At 45.8% G+C, this 26,764-nt stretch overlaps 2 protein-coding genes and 1 long non-coding RNA gene across 3 annotated transcripts in view; 2 read left to right on the forward strand and 1 right to left on the reverse strand.

The window, feature by feature from the left end:
- The first annotated feature begins 1,192 nt into the window (after positions 1-1,192).
- On the forward strand, positions 1,193-5,364 carry TNFRSF17 (TNF receptor superfamily member 17). Its single transcript, XM_040230716.1, has 3 exons — positions 1,193-1,424; positions 1,997-2,128; positions 3,953-5,364. The coding sequence occupies exons 1-3, from the start codon at positions 1,307-1,309 to the stop codon at positions 4,237-4,239; spliced, it is 537 nt and encodes a 178-aa protein (XP_040086650.1). The 5' UTR covers positions 1,193-1,306; the 3' UTR covers positions 4,240-5,364.
- A 140-nt stretch (positions 5,365-5,504) lies between these two features.
- Positions 5,505-8,105, reverse strand: LOC120855899. The gene is made up of 2 exons (XR_005719334.1): positions 7,754-8,105; positions 5,505-6,636 (listed from the first exon to the last, which is right to left on the reverse strand). It is a non-coding gene; the product is annotated as an uncharacterized LOC120855899 (long non-coding RNA).
- Positions 8,106-8,180: 75 nt separating this feature from the next.
- SNX29 (sorting nexin 29) overlaps positions 8,181-26,764 on the forward strand; it is a 595,061-nt gene continuing 576,477 nt past the window's right edge. Inside the window, exon 1 of the mRNA XM_040230635.1 lies at positions 8,181-8,274. Coding sequence (XP_040086569.1) covers positions 8,268-8,274 — 7 coding nt within the window. The 5' untranslated portion in view covers positions 8,181-8,267. The remainder of the gene's footprint in view (positions 8,275-26,764) is intronic.

Consider the following 26,764-nt stretch of genomic DNA (forward strand, 5'->3'; position numbering starts at 1 on the left):
TCTGTCACCCCCTTCTTCTGCCGTCAGTCTTTCCCAGCATCAGGGTCTTTTCCAATGAGTCGGCTCTTCACATCAGATGGCCAAAGTACTGGAGCTTCGGCTTCAGCATCAGACCTTCCAGTGAATATTTACTGTTGATTTCTTTCAGGATTGACTGGTTTGATTTCCATGCTGTCCAAGGAACTCTCGAGAGTCTTCTCCAGCACCACAATTCGAAAGCATTATATTAATAGTCATATATTATTATTATGTCCCAAATATGTCTTCCTCTAGCCCTCTTTTACCTCTTTTTTTTTAACCTATTTTACCCTAGAAGTAAAAATAGAAGTTGCCTCTTTTACCCTAAAGTCTCTATTTGTCGGAATTCTGGGATTCTTCCTAGGTTTAAAACTTGGTAGTCGTGCTTCATACTCCTTTTTTCTCACATTCTTCTTTCTTAAAAAAATTGTTTATTTGGCTTCACCAAATTGTTCATTTGGCTTCATGGTCTTTTTGTTTCGGCATGCAGAATCTTTAGTTGCAGCAAGTGAATGCTCAGTTGCAGCAGGTGGGATCTAGATCCCTGACCAGAGATCAAACCCGGGCCCCCTGCATCGGGCATGTGGAGTCTTAGTCACTGGATTACCAGGGAAGTCTCCCCCTCTCACATCCTGTCTTCCCACTATACTTTGTGGTTATTTGAGTGCATTTCTATATCCTCTAAGAAATGGCAACCCACTCCAGTATTCTTGCCTGAAAAATCCTATGGACAGAGGAGCCTGGTGGGCTCCAGTCCAAAGAGTCTCAAAGAGTTTGACACAACTGAGTGACTAAACAGGCCTGCACACTGTCTCCTCTGTTAGGTTTTAAGTTCTTCAGTGGCTCAGACCTTGTCTTATCTCTCTCCTTGGGGCCCATCACACAGAACAGCTCACAGAAGATGCTCCAGAAATGGTTACTGAACCTTCTGCTTGATGCCTCAGGCTTGTTGACAATGCCACAATTGTCACCTGCCTGAGAAATTTCCTCTATAAATAAGCAGTTTCTGTTTCAAGTATGGTTTGCTCTTGCTGCATATAACCCCTCTCTTACTCCACTCAAGCCTCAAACTTAGAAACTGGAATTAGTGTTGGTATTCAAATCCTTAGCCACAGTACAAAGAGTCAGCCCCCTTAAGAACCAAGTCATCAATGTGAAGTTTGTTTTTTTCCTTGACATTCTGGCTGCCGTCACTACATTTGCTGAGGAATTCTCAACAAGAGTTCACTTGTCCTTCCATGCCGTTCTTTCTGCGGTTTCCTTGTTTCTTTTTGTGATCCAGTTCCAGATGGCTCAGCGGTGCTCCCCAAATGAATATTTTGACAGATTGCTGAATTCTTGCATATCGTGTCAACTTCGATGTCCTAATACCCCTCCTGTAATATGTCAGCATTATTGTAACACAAGTAAGTAATCCTGTTTGAATGATTACTCATTTGCTCTGTGTGTGTATGTGTGTGTGTGTGTGTGCTTAGTTGCTCAGCTGAGTCCGACCCTTTGTGACACTATGGACTGTAACCCACCAGGCTCCTCTATCCATGGGGATTCTCCAGGCAAGAATACTGGAGTGGGTTGACATGCCTTCCTCCATGGGAATCTCCCCAACCCAGGTCTCCCACGTTGCAGGCAGATTCTTTACTGCCTGAGCCACCAGGGAAGCCCAAGAATACTGGAGTTGACTGTTTATTCAAAGAAGAAACATTATGGGGAAGGTGGTGAGATTTTCTAAATCAAAAAGAGAAAGAAAATAAGGCAATCATTTAAATGCCAACAGGAATGGATACTTTTTCAGAACTCAACTCTATTTATTCTGCAATCTTAGCAACATAGATTTGTATCATCTCTCCTAATTAAGTATGAACTTAGAATTTAAAAGTCAAAGCTGAGGAATTAGGGGAACTGGATGGCAAATAATCTTTACCTGATGTGAATATTATGTTATCAAGTTCATTCTCTCTCTGACGTTCTTTTGATTCAGTGAAAGGAACAAATACATTTCTCTGGACCTGTTTGGGCCTGAGCTTGATAGTTTCCTTGACAGTTTTCGTATTGATGTTCTTGCTAAGGAAGATGAGCTCCGAACCATTAAAGGACAAACTTAAAAACACAGGTTGGTTTGACGGTTGATCTTGAAATCTCTTTCCAAGAGGTGGCTATTGTGAATTTCAATTCCTTTTTTTCTTTCATGTTGTGTATCTCATCCGGTAAGTGCCCTTTTGAGTATGTTAGATGACAGTTGGGTTAAATGAACTTGGGAGGAGGTAGCTTCCTTTCCGATGTTTACACCTTCTTTGTTGATATCGTACCATGTCAGCCTTCCTCAACATTCTTCCTTTGGTATTTACTCTTTTGAAGTACTGAGGCCTCTTTGGGAAATATCCATCTCTTTGACCAAAGTCAGCACATTGATTAAACATCACACTATCAGAAATAGCTAGCCAGGTCTGGTACTATCCGAAAAAATGTATTTGACAAGATTGGTGGCCGTATTTTTATACAAATTCAAGTGTTGTTTGCTCAGATGAACAGTCTACTGTTGAAAAAAAGCTAGAAATGAATACCAATTGCTCCTGGATTATTTAAGCAATCATCTCAAAGATCTTTATTAAGCAGTAAAGAATCAGTCCCAGAGAAGTGAATATTCTGCTGAAGAGTTTCTTAAGAAAAAATATCTCACCACTTTTGCCCATGATCTAATTTCTAGACCGCTTTGCAGTAATTGCTCTATTTCTTTATGCGTGTATTTTCCATGCAGAATCTATAAGGCAACATTTCGTCTGCTTTCTAGTGCAGAAAGGGGAGGAAGATGGCTGTTCCATATCATTTACTCATTTCTCTTTTTTTGCCTGGGGCCTGAGAGACAGGTGGGGAGTGACTTTAAGTGTGACATTTTGGACGATGGAGGTATACCATGGAACGTTGAGAAAGTATTAAAACATGCCTGCACAGGTGTGTAATGTGGACACAACAGAGACTCCTTCCTTATGGGATCATGAAAGATTCATTAAAAAAAAAAAAAAAGTAATCTGCCCAATGCTCTGTAAGAGAAACATCTTTACTTTGAATTGTAAAGTGTCACCCAAGACTCATTTTGGTATGCTATAACACACACTGAACTGTCATTTCACAATTGTAAAAAAGGTCAGTATCTTAATGCATCCAAGGGCCAAGTGAGTCAGAAACGAATGTAGTGGGTCACTGGAGGTTCGGTGATAGGGGAGCGTGTGCCCAGCCTGAAGGAGACAAAGGCTATTGATTTCCAAGTGTTTTCTTGTGGGAATGTCAGTTCCCACTGGCCACATTTTGTTGTCTTAAAAAAAAAATAAAAGAGGGACTTCCAAGGTGGTCCACTGGTTAAGACTCTGTGCTTCCACTGCAGGGGGTACGACTTTGATCCCTGGTGGGGGAAATTCTGCGATCCTTTGGATTTTGTGACCCTATGGACTGTAGCCCACCAAGCTCCTCTGTCTGTGGGATTCCCCAGGCAAGAATACTGGAGTGGGTTGCCATTTCCTCCTCCAGGGGATCTTCCTGACCCAGAGATTGAAACTGCGTCTCCGTGTCTCTGCAGTGCAGGTGGATTCTTTACTGCTAAATCACCTGGGAAGCACCCCCAAGCCATGAGGTGTGGCCACAAAAAAGAGAGAGAGACCAGTTGTCTAGATTTGTATGTACAATCTCTTGATTTTCAAACACGGGCCAATATAAAAGATAAGCACACACTTTAAAAATACTGTGTGCCCTAAAGTGAGCATGTCTTTGAACCCAACATGGCCCATGGTCTTTCAGCTCATGACTTGGGGTGTAAGGCCTGCTTCCTTTGGGGAAAGACTTTTGTCTCCTGTTGCTTTGATCCCTGATGCATGCTGCTAAGTGCAGCACAACCAAGCACCCTAAAAGCTTTAGGATAACGGTTCTGTTTTTGTGCAATCAGGAGCGGTTCTCCAGAAGAATGCTAACGCAGACCTGGATGTTAGCAATAACAGCAGTATCGTGGCTGAACCTCTTCTTTTGAGAGGCCTGGGGTACACAGTAGAAGAATGTACGTGTGAAGACTGTGTCAGGAGCAAACCGAAGGTTGATTCTGACCACTTCTTCCCCCTCCCAGCCATGGAGGAAGGCGCGACCATTCTTGTCACCACGAAAACAAATGGCTACTGCGACAGTCTGCTAGCTGCCACCAGTGTCACGGGGATGGAGAAATCAATTTATACCAGATAATTAACCATGTTAATGGTACAGAGTTACTTGGAAAATCTTTGTCCTAAGGGAATGATAGTGTCTCAGATCTCTTTAAGATGATTGTACTTATCAGCAGATGATTTGGCTTTCCGTCCTCTAATTTTGGAAAATCTTTATGTTAGCTATGTTTTTCTACCTTACTGTTGGGAGCTTAACTCTGGAAACTTCCTTGGTTTCATGATTAAATTGACTCACTGAAAAAAAACAAAAAAAGCACCGCGATGTGTAGATCCCATAGTCATATATTTCTACGGTTAGGCAGCTTCTCTCCTACACATGCGCACGTACATTTCAGGACAGACTAGATTTCTCTCTTTATTGTTAAAGGAAAGCAATGTACCCTCTGTATATAGGAGAAGCCTGGAGTCAGCCCCCCTGCTTCAGTGTGCAGGGCATGACTGGTTCCTGACTTTGGGAGCTTTCAGCTTCATGGAGTCATACAGGCATTATTATAATCGTATAGATGAACGTGTAGCTGCAAACTGTGATAAAGGTATACTCGGTATCAGTTTTGCAGTTAACGCAGGAAGTAATAATGACAGACAGCATTTATTTAGCCTTTCTAATGTGCCAGAGGTTGTTCTAAGTGCTTTACCTGTCCTAAGGCATTTAATGTATACAACAAATCACAAGGTAAGTGGACCATTACTATCTCCCTGTTACACATGACAGAAAGGGAGTCAGGGCAAGGGTCACATAGACGGTAAATGAAGAGCCAAAGTGAAACCCAGACATTCTGATCTATCCCTTTTTATTCTTCTCACATCAATTTAATTCCATTTCTGAGTTTCTCATCTCACTGGGTTACCCATTATTGGGAGAGTGTTGCCTTCCTTGGGTTGTGCAAAGGTCCTGGAGTGTTATGGAAACAGGCAATGCCCTCTGGTGTCTGTTGATTTTGATCATTCTTAAGATAATGCCCATTAGCACTACATCAGAGAACCAGGTCTTGGGGCTTTGTGGCTTTTGTGTTGGCTTTGGGATATGGAGAAACTTGGTGAGACATTTCTACCTACTTGGGGCCCATCATGGCTCCATTCCAGGGCCTTGAGGGCCATATATGATACAACATAGTGGTGAAGACACTGGCTCTTCGAGTTTGAATCCTGACTCTGTTACTAGGAAGTTATAGATGCTGAGTGACTGAGAAAGTTAACCACCCACTGTTTCAGTTTCCCCATCTGTAAAATGGGGATCATAAGAGTATCTACTTATAACATTGTTTTGAAGATTAAATGAAAATATACATACACGTACATTTATTATTTATTTTTTCCCACGATAAGTTTCTGGTTCATGATAAGTACCTTGTGTTAGTTCCATCGCCATCGTGGTTTTTATTAGTGCTTTGAGGACTAGTTTCTCTGAGGGCAGGCAGACACTCCTTGTCTGTTATATGGCCTGGGAATATTCCTCCTAGCTTCTCACAGCCCTTCTTCCTTCTCTCCTTATTGCTCCATTCACCCCAATGAGTTTAGATTTTTCCAAAAGCCCAGAAGTGCTATTGGCCTGAGGCTTTTGATTCTTGGTTCTGCAGTACCAGGCTAAGTCTTAGGAGGAAGGAATTACCGTACTTAAAGGGAGTAGCTGGTGGTGGAGGATGTGAAGTACACGCTACATGTTCAATAACATATCCTGTTTCAAGTGCCAAGCAGACAAGGCACAGGGCACTGTAAGAAGGTGTATCACTGCCTGACAACTCCGTTAATCAGGTATGTGATGGCTCAGCAAAGTCACAGAGGCAGACAGACCTCACCTAGACTTTCGGGGGGAAGAGAAGGGATTCAGACACATTGATGCTTTAACTAGAGTAACAAATTAGCAACAAGTGTAAAGCACAATTTTGAACATGGAAAAAAAAAAAACTACCTTAACAACCAAAGAATTTTCAAGAATTCCCCAACACAAGAATTTCTACATTCTATCACAGTCCCTACACATGACTGTATTTTGACACAAGTGTAATCATAGCGTACAGACCATTTTGCATGTGGCTTTTTAAAATTACTGGATTATCTTTGGCCTTTCCTTGTGTTTCCGTTACCTTTATAATTAGCATTTTCAAATACTGTGAGGTGGGCCATGATTTGCTTAGCTATTCTCTAACCTGGCTTTGGTGCTTTCCACTTTCTCTCTATTATAAACAGTGCTGCAGAGAGAGCATCCTTCTAAAGATCTCTCAACCTCTGCTGAGTCCACAAGGTAAATTCCCAGGGGCCAGAGATGATGTGTAGAGAAGCAAGGTAATAGCAGAAGACCACGGGCTGTAGGTCACGTACAGCTGGGCTGGCATTCTGGCTCCATTTCCCCATGCGGCCTCAGTTCAGTGTTTTGTGGATCAAGTCTTGGCAGTGGATCAATCGTTCTCAGGCAACACTGGGAAAGAAAAAAAAATCGAAGAGAATACATTCCCTACAGAATTTTGTTAGTTTCTTAAATGTATGCGTTTGTGTGCTGGGTTGTGGTGTAAAATGTTTTCTTTTACTCTGGGTGGAGGGCTACAGTCCACTGGATTGCAAAGAGTCCCAAAGGACTAAGCGATTAACACTTTCCCTTTCTTTTTCTTGGGCCAAAAGAGTTGGGAAAATGCTTCTTCACACTTTCTGAGCCCTCTTTCTCTTATCTGTAAAATGGGGCAGTAAAAACTTTTCCAACACAACCCATCCACATTAACGCCACTGCTACCACCCTAGCCTCAGGCACTCACACTTCTTGCTGAACAACTGCAGTGACCCCCTAACCAGCAGCCCTTTCTTCCACCCTGACCCACACACTACAATTCATTCTCAACCCCGGAAGAAGAATCATCTTAAAACCTCGTGTCCTCTGCTTCAGTTCAGTTCAGTTCAATCACTCAGTCCTGTCCGACTCTTTGTGACCCCATGGACTGCAGCACCCCAGGCCTCCTGTCCATCACCAACTCACGAAGCCTACTCAAACTCATGTCCATCCTGTCGGTGATGCCATCCAGCCATCTCATCCTCTGTCATTCCCTTCTCCTCCTGCCTTCAATCTTTCCCAGCGTCAGGGTCTTTTCCAAAGAGTCAGTTTTTCACAACAGGTGGCCAAAATATTGGAGTTTCAGCTTCAACATCAGTCCTTCCAATGAATATTCAGGACTGATTTCCTTCAAGATGGACTGGTTGGATCTCCTTGCAGTCCAAGTCCTCTGCTTAAACTCCTGTAATGATTTCCCACTCCCTACCTCCCTTCCCTGGTGGCTCAGAAGGTAAAGAATTCGCCTGCATTGCAGGAGAGCTAGGTTTGATCCCTGGGTTAGGAAGATCCTCTGGAGAAGGGAACAGTTACCCACTCCAGTATACTTACCTGGATAATCCCCATGGACAGAGGAGCCTGGCGCTAAAGTCCATGGGCTCCCAAAGAGTCAGACACGACAGAGCGGCTTTCACTTTCACCCCCTTAGAGTGAGGCAGAAAAGCCCAACCCCTTCACCCACATCTTCCATCTCTTTCAAAGCCCTTTTCTGGCTCACCCTGTGGCTCCAGGCAACCCCTCCAGGCAGGAGGTTCCTTCCGGAACACCCTTCCTGCAGATCTTCCCGGGTAGCCTTCCTCTTACCGTCCCGGACTCTAAAGTCATCTGCATAGAGAGGCCCTCCGGGACTTCCCGCCTCCCTTGCCCCCACGCTTTGGCCCATTCCTCTTTTTTAATTTCCCCGTTCCGCTCCTAGGGCTCTCGTAGCCACCTTCCCGCCTGGCTCCCCTACAGAGGTGTGAACTCAGGCTGGCAGGGAGGCGTCCCAGCCGGTGTGTCTACGGAGGACCTGCACCCTCGGCACAGCAAGCCGCGCCTCAGTCTGGCCACCTCGCGCGGGTGCCGTGTTTACCTTCCGGGTCGGGGGGCGGGGCCGCGGCGGCAGGGCTCCACTTCCGGGGCGGGGCGGCAGGCGGGGCGGGGCGCGCCGTCTCCCGGCCTGTCTGGAGCGCGGCAGCGGCAGTGGCGGCAGTGGTGGCGGCGCGGTAGGCACCGGCCCGGGGAGCAGCACCATGAGCGGTGAGTGGCGGCCTGGCCGCTGTCACCCGCCCCGGCCGCTCCGGCTCCCGCCGCTCCAGCTATACACTCCAGCCCCCGAGTCCCTGCGTCCCGCTTGCTCGCGGACCCCGTCCTGTCGCTCCCAGTTTCCGGACCCCTGTACGCCCAGGTCCTGGCCCCTGGTCACCTGCAATTTTCTGGAGTGCCGGGTCCAGGCACTCCTAGTCCCTTGACCCCTGTCCATCACTTACACAGCCTGCTGCTGGACACCTGTCCCCCGGATGCCTCAGTCCCTCCCCATCCTCCGACCCCCTTGTGCAGTTACCAGACCCCCAGTTCTCAGACCTCCTGTATCTCAGTCCCTCCTAACTCCTCGACCCTCTGAGTCTCAGTTGTACTCCTGGGTTCCCCTGCTCCCCAGCCACTCCCGAGGCCTCTGTCCCCAGTCACTCCAGTCTCCGCAGGGGCAAAGAGTGTTGCTGACCATTCTGTTGCTGGTCATTCTTAGTTTGCTGACCCCTGTGCCCCGCGTTCCCCCAGCTCTCTGTTCCCAGAGGACTCTGAGTTCTCCAGCCTCTTTGTCTTCCCCGACCCTGTGGTTCCCTCCTCCCCTCTTCCCCCAGTTCTTTGCTGTTCCAGTCCCCAGTTGTTCCCAGTTTCTCATTGTCCCTCTCTGAGCCTTGCTTCTTGCATTTTGGTTATTTTTTCATTCTTCAGCTCCTTCCATTTCTTCTCCTGCTCATTTGAGGTCTCACTTGACCTGCCCTGCAGCGCTTCCCCTGCTGTCCAGTGTTGAGCCCATCTGGGGGTCTCCGCCCTTCCCATCCACTCCTCTCCCTTCCACTGGAGTGCTGGGTGGTTTTGGTGGGAGGCTGGGAGGGGTGTGTGTACAGCCTGTCCTCAGCGTTTCTGAAGTTTAGTCCCTAGGCTTGGACGGGTGTTCTCAGCCGTTTCCACTCAGGAGATGTGTTGTGTTTTGCTGCTAAGTCATCCCTGGGTATAGTATGTGGAGACGGGAGTGACTCAGGGAAGCCTCCCAGCTACCCTGACTGGGATCTGGATTTACTTAGGAGGACCCGCCTACCCTCCTTCTGCCTGTTTTCCCCTCACTGTGGAATTGCCTCTACAGAATCCTTGCAACCAGCGCTGCTGGCCCTGACCTTGGACCCAGGCTTTTCTGGAGGTTGAGGCAGGGCAAAGTGAAGGCCCTGTGTCTCTCTTCATCTTTAACTTTTAAGTTAACTCTGTGGATCATTTCCAACAACTTAGGTGCCTTTTGTTTTGCTATTCATGAATAAAGTTTGTGAAATTGATGATGCCATGCAGGAGCTTGGGAGGGGCGTTTTCCTGGGAGGTAGTCCAGCTTCTGTTGTCAGACGATTTTTGTTCTACTTAAGAGTTTCTGGTCCTTGAACTTTAGTGATACCACAACAAAGATGTGATGAGTTCATCCAGGAGGTAATGTAGCCTGGGGTAAGTGCAGACCCTGGGGGCAGACAGCTTGGGTTCAAATCCCAGCTTTGCCGCAGAAAGCCATATGATTTAGGGCAAGGTGCTTGAACATTCTGGAAGTCTCGGCAAAATGAGGATAAATAATAGCATGTGACTCTTAGGCTAGTTGCAGTGACTAAATAACATTACTCAGGTAAAGTGATTGGTACTGTGCTTCTCGCATGGTAAGGAGCTTGGAGCTGCTATTATTGTTTCTGTAAGGACCCTGTGGGGTTCAGTTCGGGTTGTTTTCTGGCTTCCCTTCTGGGACAAGGGCTGGGGCTAAGTAGCCCTGGAAATCTCTTCCTTTTTATGTTAGCATGGTGTCTCCACCTTAGACTGTCAATCCTGAACCCTTCTCTCTGCTGCCTACATTGTGAGAGCCAGTGAAATTGACAAGCCAAGGGAAAGACCAATGTAGCCTTCAAGGAGCAACTTAGTATCAAAATTAAAGAAATTTTAAAATTCAGTTGAAAAACCTCATTAGGTTTAAGGTTAAACAAATTATAGAAGGAAACTAACACATGATTTTTTTTTTTTTTTAGGAAAAAGCTTTAAGGATGAAAGTCTTTTGGAAAGATTGTAACTGAGGCAGAAAAAGTGGTTGCTGATGGTTGGGAGGGAAAGTCCAAGGTGTTTTTTCGCCTATGGGATTAATTGGCAGAAAAAATTGTGGCATGGAACTGTTTCCTGTCTTCTGTTCTTTTTTTTTTTTTTAATTTAAGAAAATTTCAAGGCAAAAAAAAAAAAAAAAAGTGGTGAGAATAGTCTAATGAACCGTTACTAACTTGTGACCATTTCACCCATATACCTATCTACTTCCTGCCTTCCTCCCCAGTTTATTTTGAAGCAAGTCCAAGATACCATATCATTTCATCTGTAAGTTTTTTAAAAATATGTATTTCTAAGCGATAGGGATCCTTTTTACAATTCCATTATCATACTTCTGAGAAATAAGCAGTGATTCATTAATATCAGATATTCAATGTTCAAATTTCCATGATTGTCTTATAATTTTATTTTATAGTATTTTTTTTTTTTGGAAAATGGGGGCCAAGCTGCACTACTTGCAGGAACTTAGATCCCCGACCAGGGATTGAACCCACCCCCGCAGTAAAAGTGCTGAGTCCTAGCTACTGGACTACCAGAGAATTCCTTATGGTCTACTTTTAAAATCTCAGGGTCTAAATAAGGTTTAAACAATGCAGATTGGTTTGTCTTTTATTTTTTTTTAGATCTCTCTCTTTGTTTCTTTAAATTTTTGCCATATTCACAGAATTGTGCAAGCATCACCATAATAAATTTTAGAACATTTTCATTACTCTGAAAAGAAACTTCATACTGATTAACAGCTGTTCTTCATTTTCCATTTCCTCAGCCCCAAGCAACCACTGATCTACTTTTTCTCTCAATGGATTTGCCTATTCTGGATATTTTGTATAAATCAAATCATACAATAGGCAGCCTTTTGTGTCTGGCTCTTTTCACTATCATGTTTTGAAGCTTCATCATGTTGTAGCATGTATCTGTACTTCATTCTTTTTAGTGACCAAATAATATTCTGTTGTGTGGATATTCCATATTTTGTTTGTCCATTCATCATTTGATGGACATTGACTTGTTTCCACTTTTGGGGTATTATGAATAATGCCACTGTGAACATTCACATATAAGTTTTTGTGTGGATAGTATGTTTTCATTTCTCTTGGGTAGATATCTAAGAATAGAATTGCTGAGTGCATTTTTTAAAGTAATTAATTAATTGTGCTGGGGCTGTGTTGCTTTGTGTGGGCTTTTCCTCTAGCTGCAGCTAGTGGGGGTTACTCTTCGTTGTGGTGTGCAGGCTTCTTGTTTTGGTGGCTTGTTGCAGAGCACAGGCCTAGGCATGTGGGCTCAATAGTTGTGGCTCACAGGCTTAACTGTTCCAAGGCATGTGGAATCTTCCTGGACTGGAGATCGAACCCGTGTCCCCTGCATTGGCGGGCAGATTCTTTTTATTTATTTTTTCTTTCACTTTTAATTGGAGGCTAATTACTTTACAATGTTGTGGTGGTTTTTGCCATACATTCACATGAGTCAGCCATGGGTGTACATGTGTTCCCCATCGTGACCCTCCCTCCTACCTCTCTCTCCATCTCATCCCTGAGGGTCATCCCACTGCACCAGCCCTGAGCACACTGCCTCATGCATTGAACCTGGACTGGCAATCTATTTCACATATGTTAATATACATGTTTCAATGCTATTTTCTCAAATTATCCCACCCTCGCCTTCTCCCTCAGAGTCCAACAGTCTGTTCTTTACATCTGTGTCTCTTTTGCTGTCTTGCATATAGGGTCATCGTTACCATCTTTGTAAATTCCATATATATGCATTAATATACTGTATTTATACAGTTTATTATATACTGGTGTTTTTCTTTCTGACTTACTTTGCTCTGTATAATAGGCTCCAGTTTCCTCCACCTCATTAGAACTGGTTCAAATGCCTTCTTTGTAATAACTGAGTAATATTCCATTGTGTATATGTACCACAGCTTTTCTTATCCATTTGTCTGCCGAGGACATAGAAGCAACCTAGATGTCCATTGGCAGGCAGATTCTTATCCACTGAGCCACTGGGGAAGTCTTGTTGAGTGCATTTGAAGAACTGTCAGACTGTTTTCCAAAGTAGCTGCACCATTTTCCATTCATCCAGCACTGTAAGAAGGTTCTGGTTTCTTCATGTCCTCACCAGTGCTCTTTTTGATAATAGCCATTCTAGTGAGTGTGAACTGGTATCTCTTTGTGGTTTTGATTTGCATTTCCCTGATGGGATTCAACCAGTCAATCCTAAAGGAAATCAGTCCTGAATATTCATTGGAAGGACTGATGCTGAAGTTCCAATACTTTGGCCACCTGATGCGAAGAACCAGCTCATTAGAAAAGACCCTGATGCTGGGAAAGATTAAAGGCAGGAGAAGGGGACGATAGAGGATGAGATGGTTGGATGGACGTGAGTTTGAGTAGGCTCCAGGAGTTGGTAATGGACAGAGAAGCCTGGCGTGCTGTAGTCCATGGGGTTGCAAAGAGTCAGACACGACTGAGCGGCTGAGCTGACAGATGAATGTGGATACTGAGCATCTTTTCATGTGCTTGTTGGCCATTTGTGTATTTTCTCTGGAGAAAAGTCTGTTCAGATTCTTTGTCCTTTTTTCAAACTGGGTTTTTCTTTATTGCTGAGCTGTAAGAATTCTATATGATTTCTGGCTACAAGTCCCTTATTATATCTTCACATGTTTTTTCTCCCATCTGTAGGTTATTTTTTCACATTCTTGATGGTATCCTTTGAAGCACAAAGTCTGTTTTTAAACTATGGATTCCCCTTTCATCTCTCTCTCTCTTTTTGCCCCCCTGACATTTTTATGGAAGGAAACACTTGACTTTGGTGGGATTTTGCTGATGGCATCCTTTTGGTGTGGTTCATTGACATGTTTCTCAGTCTCTCACATAGCCTGTAAATTGGCAATTAGAGTTTGCTGTTTTGCAGTTGAAAATGTTCCAGTAGAGGCAGAGGTCAGATGGCTACAAGGCCCAATACATTAAGTGCAAATAACCAGGAAGTGGAATGGTTAGGTAATGCACGCACAAGATAAATGGGCATCGCGGGGCCAGAAACAGCTAAGATGAGCACTGATAGGGGAGTGCACATGTGTATGTGGCATGGTCACATGGTGGGAGACCGCAGAGATGTTACAAGGGATAAAACAGATTTATACACATCAGCGTGACTATATCTTACCGTTCAGTTCAGTTCAGTTCAGTCGCTCAGTCGTGTCCGACTCTTTGCGACCCCATGAATCGCAGCACGCCAGGCCTCCCTGTCCATCACCAATTCCCGGAGTTCACTCAGACTCAGGTCCATCGAGTCCGTGATGCCATCCAGCCATCTCATCCTCTGTCGTCCCCTTCTCCTCCTGCCCCCAATCCCTCCCAGCATCAGAGTCTTTTCCAATGAGTCAACTCTTCGCATGAGGTGGCCAAAGTTAGTGTTCTCTAAAAAGAAGCAGGGTGCTGAATTACACCTAAGATATACACCTCGATGTACATTAAGACATGCACATAAAACACCGTTTATGGACTCGTGTGTGTGTAGAAGGAGACAAGTTGCCAGGATGATGGCCACCTGCCGGATGGGGGTGGTTGTCTTAGCACAATAGTGTCATGATCTGCTTGTTTCTCAGTGAAGAATCTCGTAGGTGGGGATGCTTGATCACCAGCCTGTCAGCTAAGGCATTCTGATTTTCAGATAACGCTTTTGCTCTTACTGGGAAAAGTAGAACTTGTAGGGGCAGAAAGTCATTATTCTGGTTCTCAGGCACTGTCTTTGTAAGACTTTATGTTTGAAGCTCCTTGGTACTCATTTCAATCAGTAATTATTCTGTCATGAATCCTTCTTACATTAGAAAGACCCTGAAATCCTGGCTTCAAGGTCCAAATAATGAGTGAAACAGACAAACTCTAACGGGTGAAAACACCAGAGTTTGCGGGCTTGGTGGGTAGTTTACTGCTGCGACTTGCCTGATGTTTAGGTGCGTTCTGGCAGCTTTTTCTTATTTTTCTGGAATGTTGAAGATTTTCTCTCAGATTTTCATGACTTTTTTCATGATTGTTATGATTTTCTGTCTGGCATTTACTTCCTCATCTCCAGCAGTGACTTGTATTTGGAATAAAGGAGTGGCTGATGGCAGGGTTGGGGGGAGACAAATTAGGAGTTTAGGATTAACAGCTAGATACTACTATATATAAAATACTTAACAATAAGGACCTACTATACAGCACAAGGAACTATATTCAATATCTTTTAATCAACTGTAGTGAGCCTATAATGGAAAAGAAAATGAAAAAGAATGTTGTGTGTATATATATATATATAATACATATAATATATGGGTTTCCCTGGTGGCTCAGATGGTTATATATATTATATATCTGAAGCACTTTGTTATATACCTGAAACTAACAACATTGTAAATCGCCTATACTTCAATTAAAAAAAGTGGTTTAAAAGCAAAGAATGAGCTGAAATGCGTGAATGGAAAAGAGAACAGCTCTGGTTTCCATTCAGGGCAGAAAAGGGGGTGATGGCACACGCGGAGCTCCCCCAGCCCAGCTGAGGGCCCTGGGCTGGTCTGTTACAGCGGGTGTGAGAAGAAGGGGTCCCGCTGTCAGCAGACATTTGACAGCCCCCCTTGTCAGCAAGTGGCACTGGGCTCGGTTCCATGGACCTCCACTTCCACTTCCCTGTTGCATGGCTGTGCCTGGGTGACCAACAGGAAGTCAGATGCTCAGAGGGCTTGCATTTTGAAACTGAATCCTCTAAATTCTGGCAACGTGAACATTCGTCGTCGTCGTCATCATCGTCGTCATTCCTCCGCTAAGTCATGTCCGACTCTTGGCAACCCAGTGGACTGCAGCATGCCAGGTTCCTTTGTCCTTCGCTGTCTCTTGGAGTTTGCTCAGACTCATGTCCACTGAGTTGGTGATGCCATCCAGCCGTCTCATCCTCTGCCACCCTCTTTTCCTTTTGCCTTCTGTCTTTCCCAGCATGAGGAGTTTTCCAGTGAGTTGGCTCTTTGCATCAGGTGGCTTCAGCTTCAGCATCAGTCCTTGTTGTGAATATTCAGGGTTGATTTCCTCGAGGATTGACTGGTTGGATCTCCTTGCAGTCCAAGGGACTCTCAGGAGTCTTCTTCAGCACCACAAAATCCCAGATAAAGCAGCTCCCGTCCTGCCTGCACATCAGTTGTGAGTTTTCAGCGGGTGATATCACCCCTGTGGAGGTGAAACATCTGCTCTTGTGCCTAAGGCACAGATCTGCATGAAGTACAGATTATCGGTATTGAGATTTCACAGTGGGAGGGATGAAGAAAAAATGTCTAGGAACGATCCTAGGAGGGAAGGAGAAAAAGCTTGAGAAACACTGACATAGGCTGAAGTAATTTTAGCACTATCACGTAAATTTGCGTTTGCTTTTACCCTTAACATTTCTGAATAAAACTTTATCATATTGGTATGTGGTCTTCATATCGATCACTTCTATGGACTTCACAATCCGTCAGTAATCCATCATTATGCATGTGACGTATTTTTAAACCACTGACTTGCGGAAACTTTTCCACCCCCTCTATTTTTTCTTTTCCCCTTTTCTGGCTGCGCTGGGTCGTCTTTTTGGCACACAGGCTTCACTTAACTGCAGCATGCAGGCTTATCTGGCTGTGGTGCGCGGGCTTAGCTGCCCCATGGCGTGTGGGGTCTTGATTCCCTGACTAGGGATTGAACCATGTCCCCTGCACTGGAAGGCAAATTCTTTACCACTGGACCACCAAGGAAGTCCTTGGGCCGGGCGCCCCCCCCCCCATGATAAGTAATGATGCAGTGAACATTTTTGTTCAAGGTAGTCTTCCTTTCTTTCAATAATGTCTTGAGGATAATTTCCCTAAAGTAGCCTTAACGTGAAAGTTTTGATGGTTCTTGGTTTCTCTTTCTGCCAAAGCCATTGCAGCTTGTTTAAAATGCTGCCAGTGAGAGTGAGGCGCTAGTGGCAGCAGAGTCCGGCTGGAAATCCAGGGTTCAGCATTCCACAGGCTTTTACTGGGTGACAGTTTGGCGCATCTTCCATCACGTAGCAAAAGGCCATACTGTCAGTGTTTGTTGAAGGGAGTTGAATGAATATACCCAAAGTGTTAGAGTAATGTATGTGTTAGCCAGGACTCTTTAATTGCATGTGGTGGAAGCTGATTCCGGACACTGGGAATTTATTTATTTTTAACTGTATATAATTCTGTATATTTAATCATTTTGGGCTGTACTGGGTCTTTGTTGCTGTGCTTGGGCTTTCTCTAGTTGTGGCATGCGGGGGCGACTCTAGTTGCGTGCACGGGCCCAGTAATCGTGGTTGGTGGGCTTCAGTAGTTGTGGCACATTTTAGTTTGCCCTGTGGCATGTGGAGTCTTCCTGGACCAGGGATCAAACCCCTATCCTCTGCACTGGCAGGCGGATTCTTAACCACTGGACCACCAGGGGAGTCCTCAATGGGAGTTTAAAGCATCTTGTGCTGGGAAGGTCTAGCATAGGCGTCTTCAGGCTCAGCTGGCGCTTAGAGAGTCATCAGGACTACCTTTCTGTCTGGCTGGCTACTGCCTTTATCTCTGTTGGCTTTACCCTCAGGCAACCTCCCCACCGTGGAGGCAAGAGGGCCACCAGCAGCTCTTGGGTCACATCCTACAATGTAGCAACACCTGAGCAGGGCAGGCCTTTCCCAATTGCTCCAGCAGAAATCCTGGGGCTCACTCATAGCTGGCTTGCTGTGCAGCCATCCTGGAACTAACTGGTCACCGTGGCCCTAGCTGCCCAGGCCTGGGTCCTGTGCCCAGTCCAGAGCCCAAGGGTGGCATCCGTCCCACCTGTCATCTGGTTGGAGGATGAACTGAAGAGGGAGGGCTCTTACAGTTGGGAGCGGGGTGCTCAAGGAAGACCTCGTGGGAAGGTTCTGCTTCAGCAGAGACCCGAGGGAGGGAAGAGGCTCCTGAGCTGCTGGACGGGTCAGAATTCCTTTCGCAGAGGTGGGGAGGGGTGTGGGAGAAGCAGCTGAGGCCTCCAGGGGGAGGGAGGACCCATCCTCTCCCTGACTTCAGCTCGTCCATCTGTCCATCTTGAAGCCTTCCCCTCCCTGCCCCGCCACCCTTTGCTGGCTTCCCACGAGGGAGGAAACTTGTCCTCAGTATCTCGTTTCTCCTTACCCACGTCGGCATATTTTGGAATCTTCCCTTTCCTCCTTCTCCTTAAAAAAATTAAGCAAAACTCTAAAATGATACCAAAGATTACTATGGAAACATAATAGACCTATAAACATATTTACCTTTCTAGCATATTAACTGTTTAGATAACTTCTGTCTGTGCATTGCAGGCAGATTATTTACCATCTGAGCCACCAGGGAAGGTCTGACTATGTTCAGAGCACAGGCATTTTACCCAGTTGCATTGAGTCTACACTTGAATTAGTGTCTCCATTTATTATAACATTTTCCTGTGTTCCTTCTCCTCACAGTTCTTTAGAAATGCGTAACATTCCACTAAATTGATGTGCCGCAGTTATTTAACCTTTCTTCTAGTGCAGGAAAAGATAGTAAATTCCATTTTTGATGTTCTGGGATGGAGCTGGCAAATGTTTTCTGTAGAGGGCTGGATAGTAAATATTTTGTGCTTTGCGGGCCATCTGGTCTCCGTCCCAGCTACGCATTGCTGTTGTACAAAAGCAGCACAGGCGATATGTAAGTGAAAGGACGTGGCTGTGTTCCAATAAAACTTTATTTAGAAGAACTGCAGTGGTTCGGATTGGCTTGGGGGCTGTTGTTTGCTGCCCCCTGTGCTAGAACATTGCTGGAAAAATCTGTGCCCCTGACACTGGGTTTAGGCAGGGGTCATGGGGTCGCTAAGAGTCAGACACGACTGAGTGAATTCACTTTCACTTTTCACTTTCCTGCATTGGAGAAGGAAATGGCAACCCACTCCAGTGTTCTTGCCTGGAGAATCCCCGGGACGGCAGAGCCTGGTGGGCTGCCGTCTACGGGGTCGCACAGAGTCGGACACGACTGGAGCGACTTAGCAGCAGCAGCAGCAGCAGCATGCTGCAGTGGAAAGTGATGTGAACTCAGGCAGTCCCGCGTTTAGCTCCCTACTTGAAGAACCTGGGCAGGTTGTTGAACTCTGACTCTTTATTGGTTTATTTTTATTTTATTTTTTGGCTTCATTGCTGCACCGGGGCTTTCTCTAGTCATGGAGAGCGAGGGCTGTTCTCTCGTTGCGGTGCGCGAGCTTCTCATTGCAGTGGCCTCTCTTCTTGTGGAGCACAGGCTGTAGGCACAGGGGCTTCAGGAGTTGCAGCTTGCAGGCTCTCAGGCACTCAGGCTTCAGTCGTTGTGGCTGGTGGGCTCACTAGTTGCAGCGTGAGGGCTCTGGAGCACATGCTCGGTACTTGTGGCCCACGGGCTCAGTTGCCCCGAGGCATGTGGGACCTTCCCAGACCTTTCTTATCTACTGTGCCACCAGGGAAGTCCATGAACTTCTCTGACTCTTAATTCCCTCATCAGAAGATGACAATGAAAGTGAGTGATGGCGGCTTGCTTGCCTGGTGGTCCAGTGGTTAAGAATCCAACTTGCAGAGCAGGGGATGTGGGTTCTCTCCTAAGAATCCAACTTGCAGAGCAGGGGATGTGGGTTCTCTCCCTGGTCAGGGAAGTGAGATCCCACATTCTGCAGAGCAACTAAGCCTGTGTTAGTTGGGATCTACTGGGGTCCTGCATGCTGAAACTATTTGCATGTAGCCAAATAAATAAATATTAAAAAAAAAGAAAGTGAGTGATGAATGTGAGTGTTGTTACTTTCCTCATTACCCGCGCTACACCCCACCCCCTTCCACCCCTTTCCACCCTTTCCACCTTAGTTTAGGTTCCCAGGGGTCAGGAAGGTGCTTTGATATTCTTGTAGCTTTTGGTGTTTCCTATACCTTGCTTTCCAGTCTCTGGACCACTCCTCATTACCAGTAGTTGATTCCTATTTCCCTGAAGCTTTACCTGCAGTGGGGAATTCATTTTTTTTTTTAAATAAATTGAAGTCTAATTGATTTATGATGTTGTACTAGTTTCAGATGTATACCAATATGATTCAGTTATATGTGTATCCTTTTTTCCATTATAGGTCATAAGATATTGAATATAGTTCCCTATGCTATACAGTAGGACCTTGTTGTTTATCTACTTTATATATAGTAGTGTGTATCTGTTAATCCCAAACTCCTGATTTATCCCCCCCTTCAACTACTGTACAATTGCACTCATCTCACACGCTAGCAAAGTAATGCTCAAAATTCTCCAAGTCAGGCTCCAACAGTACATGAACCAAGAACTTCCAGATGTTCAAACTGAATTTAGAAAAGGCAGAGGAACCAGAGATCAAATTGCCAACATCCGTTGGATCATAGAAAAAGCAAGAGAGTTCCAGAAAAACATCTACTTCTGTTTTATTGACTACACCAAAGCCTTTGACTGTGTGGATCACAACAAACTGTGGAAAATTCTCTAAGAGATGGGAATACCAGACTGCTTTTACCTGCCTCCTGAGAAATCTGTATGCAGGTCAAGGAGCAACAGTTAGAACCGGACATGGAACAATGGATTGATTCCAAATTGGGAAAGGAGTATGTCAAGGCTGTGTATTGTCACCCTGCTTATTTAACTTCTATGCAGAGTACATCATGTGAAATGCCAGGCTGGATGAAGCACAAGCTGGAATAAGTTGCTGGGAGAAATATCAATAACCTCAGATATGCAGATGACACCACTCTTATGGCAGAAAGCGAAGAAGAACTGAAGAGCCTCTTGATGAAAGTGAAAGAGGAGAGTGAAAAAGCTGGCTTGAAACTCAACATTCAAAAAATGAAGATCATGGCATCCAGTCCCATCACTTCATGGCAAATAGATGGGGAAACAATGGAAATGGTGACAGACTTTATTTTCTTGGGCTCCAGAATCACTGCAGATGGTGATTGCAGCCATGAAATTAAAAGACACTTGCTTCCTGGAAGAAAAGTTATGACAAACATAGACAGCATATTAAAAAGCAGACACGTTACTTTGCCGACAAAAGTCCATCTAGTCAAAGCTATGGTTTTCCCAGTAGTCATGTACTGGAAAATGTACATGTGAGAGAGAGTTGGACCAGTCTGCCTTACCTGCCTCTTGAGAAATCTGTATGCAGATCAAGAAGCAACAGTTCTTGACCTGCATACAAGCAAATGTACATGTGAGATATGAGAGTTGGACCATAAAGAAAGCTGAGCACTGAAGAACTGGTGCCTTTGAACTGTGCTGTTGGAGAAGACTCTTGAGAGTCCCTTGGATTGCAAGGAGATCAAACCAGTGAATCCTAAAGGAACTCAATCATGAATATTCCTTGGAAGAACTGATGCTGAAGCTGAACCTCCAATACTTTGGCCACCTGATGCGAAGAACTGACTCATTGGAAAAGACCCTGATGCTGGGAAAGATTGAAGGCAGGAGGAGAAGGGGCAACAGAGGATGAGATGGTTGGATGGCATCACTGACTGGATGGACATGAATTTGAGCAAGCTCCGGGAGTCGGTGATGGACAGGGAGTCCTGGCGTGCTGCAGTCCATGGGATCACAAAGAGTCGGACACAACTGAGCGACTGAATGGAATTGAACTGAACCCCCTCTCTTTCCCCACTGGTAGCCATAAGTTTGTTTTCGGTCTGTGAGTCTGTTTGTGTTTTGTAAATAAGTTCGTTTGCATCAGTGTTTTAGATTCCATATATAAGTGGTATCATAGGATATTCATCTTTCTCTTGAGTTCACTTAGTATGGTAATCTCTGGGTCCATCCATATTGCTGTAAATGCCAATATTTCATTCTTCTTTATGGTTGAGTAGGATTCCATTGTATATATGTACCACATCTTCTTTTTTAAATGAATTAATTTGGCTGCGGTGGATGTTTGCAGCTCAGGGAATTGTCAATCTTCATTGCAGCATGTGGGATCTTTAGTTGTGGCATGTGGGATCTAGTTCCTCGACCAGGGATCGACCTCCTGCCTCCTGCATTGAGAGTGCAGAGTCTTGGCTGCTGGACCACCAGGGAAGTCTGTACCGAATCTTCTTTATCCATTCATCTACTGATGGACATTTATGTTGCTTGCATATCCTGGCTGTTGTAAATAGTGCCTTTGTGAGTTTTTTAGAGTTTTTCCCAGATATGTGCCTAGGAGTAGGATTGATCCACTCTCTGTATATAATAGTTTACATCTGCTAATCCCACATGCCCAGTCCTTCCCTCGTCCACCTCCACCCCCTTGGCAAACACGTGTCTGTTCTCTGTGTCTGTGAATCTGTTCCTGTTTTGTAGGTATATTTAAATAAAGATTTTTGTTTTTGTCTGGGTCTCCCTTGCTCTGCGTGGGCTTTCTCTGGCTGTGGCAAGTGGGGGCTGCTCTGCAGTGTGTGGGCTTCTCTTGTTGTGGAGCCCAAGCTCTAGGTACACGGGCTTCAGTAGTTGCAGCGTGCGGACTCGGTAGTTGAGGCTCGCAGGCTCTAGATCGCAGGCTCAGTAGTTGTGGCTCACAGGCTTTAGCTGCTCCATGGCATGTGGAATCTTCCTGGACCAGGGATCAAGCCTGTGTACCCTGCATTGGCAGGTGGATCTCATCTACTGCACCACCAGGGAAGTCCTTTGCCGTATTTTAGATTCCACATAATTAATATCATATGGTACTTGTCTTTCTGACTTACTTCACTTAGAATGATAGTCTCTAGTTGCGTCCGTGTTGCTGCAGATGGCATTATTTCATTCTTCCTTATGGCTGAGTAGTATTCCATTGTATATACCCGCCACATCTTCTTTACCCATTCATCTGTGGATAGGGATTCAGGTTGTTCCCATGAGAAGGCAATGGCACCCCCACTCCAGTACTCTTGCCTGGAAAATCCCATGGACAGAGGAGCCTGGTAGGCTGCAGTCCATGGGGTCTCTAGGAGTCGGACACGACTGAGCGAATTCACTTTCACTTTTTACTTTCATGCATTGGAGAAGGAAATGGCAACCCACTCCAGTGTTCTTGCCTGGAGAATCTCAGGGATGGGGGAGCCTGGTGGGCTGCTGTCTCTGGGGTCGCACAGAGTCGGACACGACTGAAGTGACAGCAGCAGCAGCAGCGTGTGTTGGCAGTTGTGAATACTGCTGCTGTGAGCACAGGAGTGCACGTGTCTCTTGGAATTCCAGTTTTGTCCAGGTATATGCCCAGGAGTAGGATTGTTGGATCATATGATATTTCTATTTTGAATTTTCTGAGGCACCTCCACACTGTACCAATTTACATTCCCATCAACAGTGTGGGAGGGTTCCCTTTTCTCTGTATCCTCTCTGATATTTGTATTTGTAGACTTTCTGATGATGGCCATTCTGATCATTGTGTTTCCCTGGAGCTTCCCTTGTGGCTCAGCTGGTAAAGAATCTGCCTGCAATGCGGGAGACCTGGGTTCGATCCCTGGTTTGGGAAGATCCCTGAAGAAGGGAAAGGCTACCCACTCCAGTGTTCTGGCCTGGAGAATCCCATGGATTGTATAGTCTGCGGGGTCGCAGAGAATTGGACACGACTGAGTGACTTTCACTTCACTTGCCAGCAAATGGGGAATTTCATTTTAAACGTTTCTTGGTGAATATACTGGGTGTACAGTGATAACAAGTTAGACAAGGCTGTGGTCCTAGTGTGATTAGATTGACTAGTTTTCTGTGAGTACCCAAGACGGGCAGGTCATGGTGGAGAGGTCTGACAGAATGTGGTCCACTGGAGAAGGGAATGGCAAACCACTTCAGTATTCTTGCCTTGAGAACCCCATGAACAATATGAAAAGGCAAAATGATGGGATACCAAAAGAGGAACTCCCCAGGTCATTAGGTGCCCAATATGCTACTGGAGATCAGTGGAGAAATAACTCCAGAAAGAATGAAGGGATGGAGCCAAAGCAAAAACAATACCCAGCTTTGGATGTGACTGGTGATAGAAGCAAGGTCCGATGCTGTAAAGAGCAGTATTGCATAGGAACCTGGAATGTTAGGTCCATGAATCAAGGCAAATTGGAAGTGGTCAAACAAGAGATGGCAAGGGTGAATGTCGACATTCTAGGAATCAGCAAACTAAAATGGACTGGAATGGGTGAATTTAACTCAGATGACCATTATATCTACTACTGTGGGCAGGAATCCCTCAGAAGAAACGGAGTAGCCATCATGGTCAACAAAAGAGTCTGAAATGCAGTACTTGGATGCAATCTCAAAAACGACAGAATGATCTCTGTTGGTCTCCAAGGCAAACCATTCAATATCACGGTAACCCAAGTCTATGCCCCAACCAGTAACGCTGAAGAAGCTGAAGTTGAATGGTTCTATGAAGACCTACAAGATGTTTTAGAACTAACACCCCCAAAAGATGTCCTTTTCGTTATAGGGGACTGGAATGCAAAAGTAGGAAGTCAAGAAACACCTGGAGTAACAGGCAAATTTGGCCTTGGAATGCGGAATGAAGCAGGGCAAAGACTAATAGAGTTTTGCCAAGAAAATGCACTGGTCATAGCAAACACCCTGTTCCAACAACACAAGAGAAGACTCTGCACATGGACATCACCAGATGGTCAACACTGAAATCAGATTGATTATATTCTTTGCAGCCAAAGATGGAGAAGCTCTATACAGTCAACAAAAACAAGACCAGGAGCTGACTGTGGCTCAGATCATGAACTCCTTATTACCAAATTCAGACTTAAATTGAAGAAAGTAGGGAAAACCGCTAGACCTTGGTGATGGACAGGGAGGCCTGGCGTGCTGCGATTCATGGGGTTGCAAAGAGTCGGACACGACTGAGAGACTGAACTGAACTGAACAGTGATAACACGTGATGGCTGCCATGGTAAATTTGCAGTCTGCATTTCTCCAACCCTGAGGGAAGATACACTATCTCTTCATGGAGTTTGCGGCCTCACTTTTCCTACAGCAAAGATTGGCAAGCCTGTTTTGTAAATAAAGCTTTATTGGAACCCAGCTACACCCATTCTAGCTGTTGCCTCTGGCTGCTTTTGCACTCTGATGGCAGAATCAAGTAGCTGTAACAGGGACCAGCTGGCTTGAAAAGCCAAAAATATTTACCATCTTGCTCTTTACAGAAAATATGTGGCGACCTCTGCTCTAGAGCTAATCCTTTGCCTATTTATGAGTCCACTGTTGAGCCAGTCTTTGTTTTCAGGCATCACAAGGCCACTTGGACGGCCCGAGCCCATCTGCCTCCAGCACAGGCTGCCTCTTTCCATTGTGTGGTGGCGGACAGCCTGTCCTTTTGTCCTTGTCCACTTGCGCCACTTTGTCCAACAGTACCGGGAACCAGCGCCCTGACTTTGGGGGTGAATGTCCGTTTTATCTGTTCATGTGCTAATGCAGACAGAGCTGGTGCTTCACTCATGCTGCGTGTTGCACACTTGAGGCTGCTGCTATGACCGGGCCGTTTGGGTCTTCTCCCTTCCTTCTTTCCCTCCCTCCTTTCTTTCCATTTCTGTCTCTTTGTCTTTCTCTCTTTCCCCCTCCCTCCATTCGTTCCTTCTTTCTTCCTTTTTCTCTTTCTGTCTTTTGCCACGCTCCATGTGGGATCTTTAGTTCCCTGTCCAGGGATCAGACCCGTGCCGCCTGAAGTGGAAACTCAGAGTCTTAACCACTGGACCACCAGGGAAGTCCCGAGACCACTCCATTTAAAGCAGCCACTTGGGGGACCAGAGAACGGAACCCCAGTCTTTTAAAGATTATTTATGCATTTATCGGCTTTGCTGGGTCTTCGTTGCTGTGTGGGCTTTGCTCTAGTGGCGACCGGGGGCTCCTCTCCAGTTGTGTGCACAGACGTCTCCTGTGGCGGCTTCTCCTGCTGCAGAGCATGGGCTCAAGGGCGCTTGGACTTGAGTAGCTGCGCACGTGGGCTCAGTAGTTGCAGCTCTCGGGCTCTAGCGCATAGGCTCGATAGTTGCGGTGCCCGGGCTTAGTGCGCTGAGACACGTGGGATCTTCCCGGATCAGGAACTGAACCTGTGTCTCTTGCATTGGCGTGCAGATTCATTACCACTGAGCCAGCAGGGAAGCCTTGACCCTGGAGTCTTGATCCAGCAGTTGTTGAGTTCCTTCTGTGAGGAGGGGAACCAGAAATACAAATCGTCCACGATAACATCCCCTACCTACAGGGCTCCACAGACATGCCATGTGAATTGCAGTGTGGCAGGGTATAATTTCACTGCAGGTATCTTGTGTTTGTTGTATAATATCAGTGAGTCATCTGTTGTGTTTTCATCTGTGCTTTCAGGTGTTACGGCCCCAGTGTAGATAATTTGGTGCAGAAGGACATGGGAACAAAGGAGCTTTGGGCCAGAGCGGGGAACAGCTGTTGTGGAAAGAGTGGCCCTCACCGAGGGCCTGGCCAGTGTCGTGAAGGAAGAGCTTTGCTGGACAGGGCAACAGAGGAGTGGGGTTGCAGCTGGAACAGCATGTGGAAGCATGGTTTTTATTAAACTGTAGGGAAGTATTATGACATCCCCGTATGCTGCAAGAGTTCATACACGAGAAGAGAGAATTGAAGATGTAGGAGAAAGATGCTGGAGTATCTTGTATATATGTCTTGGAGCAGGTGAGAAGAGGTGGGGTTCAGAGTACAAGTAGAGATTTATGTGTTTTCGCCTCTCGGAGCCTCAGTTTCATTATCTGTGCAATGGGATAATTGAACTTACGTGAGGGCAGAATTTCCCAGTTTTGGCCCTCTTGACATTGGGCTGGATAATTGTGTCAGGCTGTCCTGTACATGTGGTAAACGCCAGCAGCATCCCCCTAGTTGTGTCAAAAATGTCTCTAGATGTTGCCAAGCGTCCTGCTAAGGGGAGGAATCCTGGTTGACGATTGCTTCTCCCTCCCACTCCTCCGTTGTTGTTTAGTTGCTAAGTTGTGCCTGACTCTTTGCAACCCCATGAACTCTAGCAGCCCACCAGGCTCCTCTGTCCATGGGGATTCTCCAGGCAAGAATACTGGAGTGGGTTGCTATGTCCTTCTTCAGGGGATCATCCCAACCCAGGGATTGAACCCTCATCTTCTGCATTGGCAGGTGGATTCTTTACCACTGAGCCACCTGGGAAGCCTCCTCCTCCGCAGGGATCCCTTGTATTAAGTAAACCTCCTTGAATTCTCCTCACTGGAGAGTGCCTGCCACTTTCTGTTAGGAGCCTGACTGGTACATCAGGCAGACACTCCCTCCTCTCAGTGTAATCAGAAACATGGAAGAGACAAGAGCTGGGCTTTTCCACCCTGTGTTTCCACGGGGGGCTGGGCACTCTCTGGAGTTCTGTCCCACCCCTAGGGGATGCCTGCTCTGGTGGCTCCTTTGGCTTCAGAT

Source organism: Oryx dammah, unplaced genomic scaffold (genome assembly GCF_014754425.2).
Source record: "Oryx dammah isolate SB20612 unplaced genomic scaffold, SCBI_Odam_1.1 HiC_scaffold_2, whole genome shotgun sequence".
NCBI classification, from domain to species: domain Eukaryota; kingdom Metazoa; phylum Chordata; class Mammalia; order Artiodactyla; family Bovidae; genus Oryx; species Oryx dammah.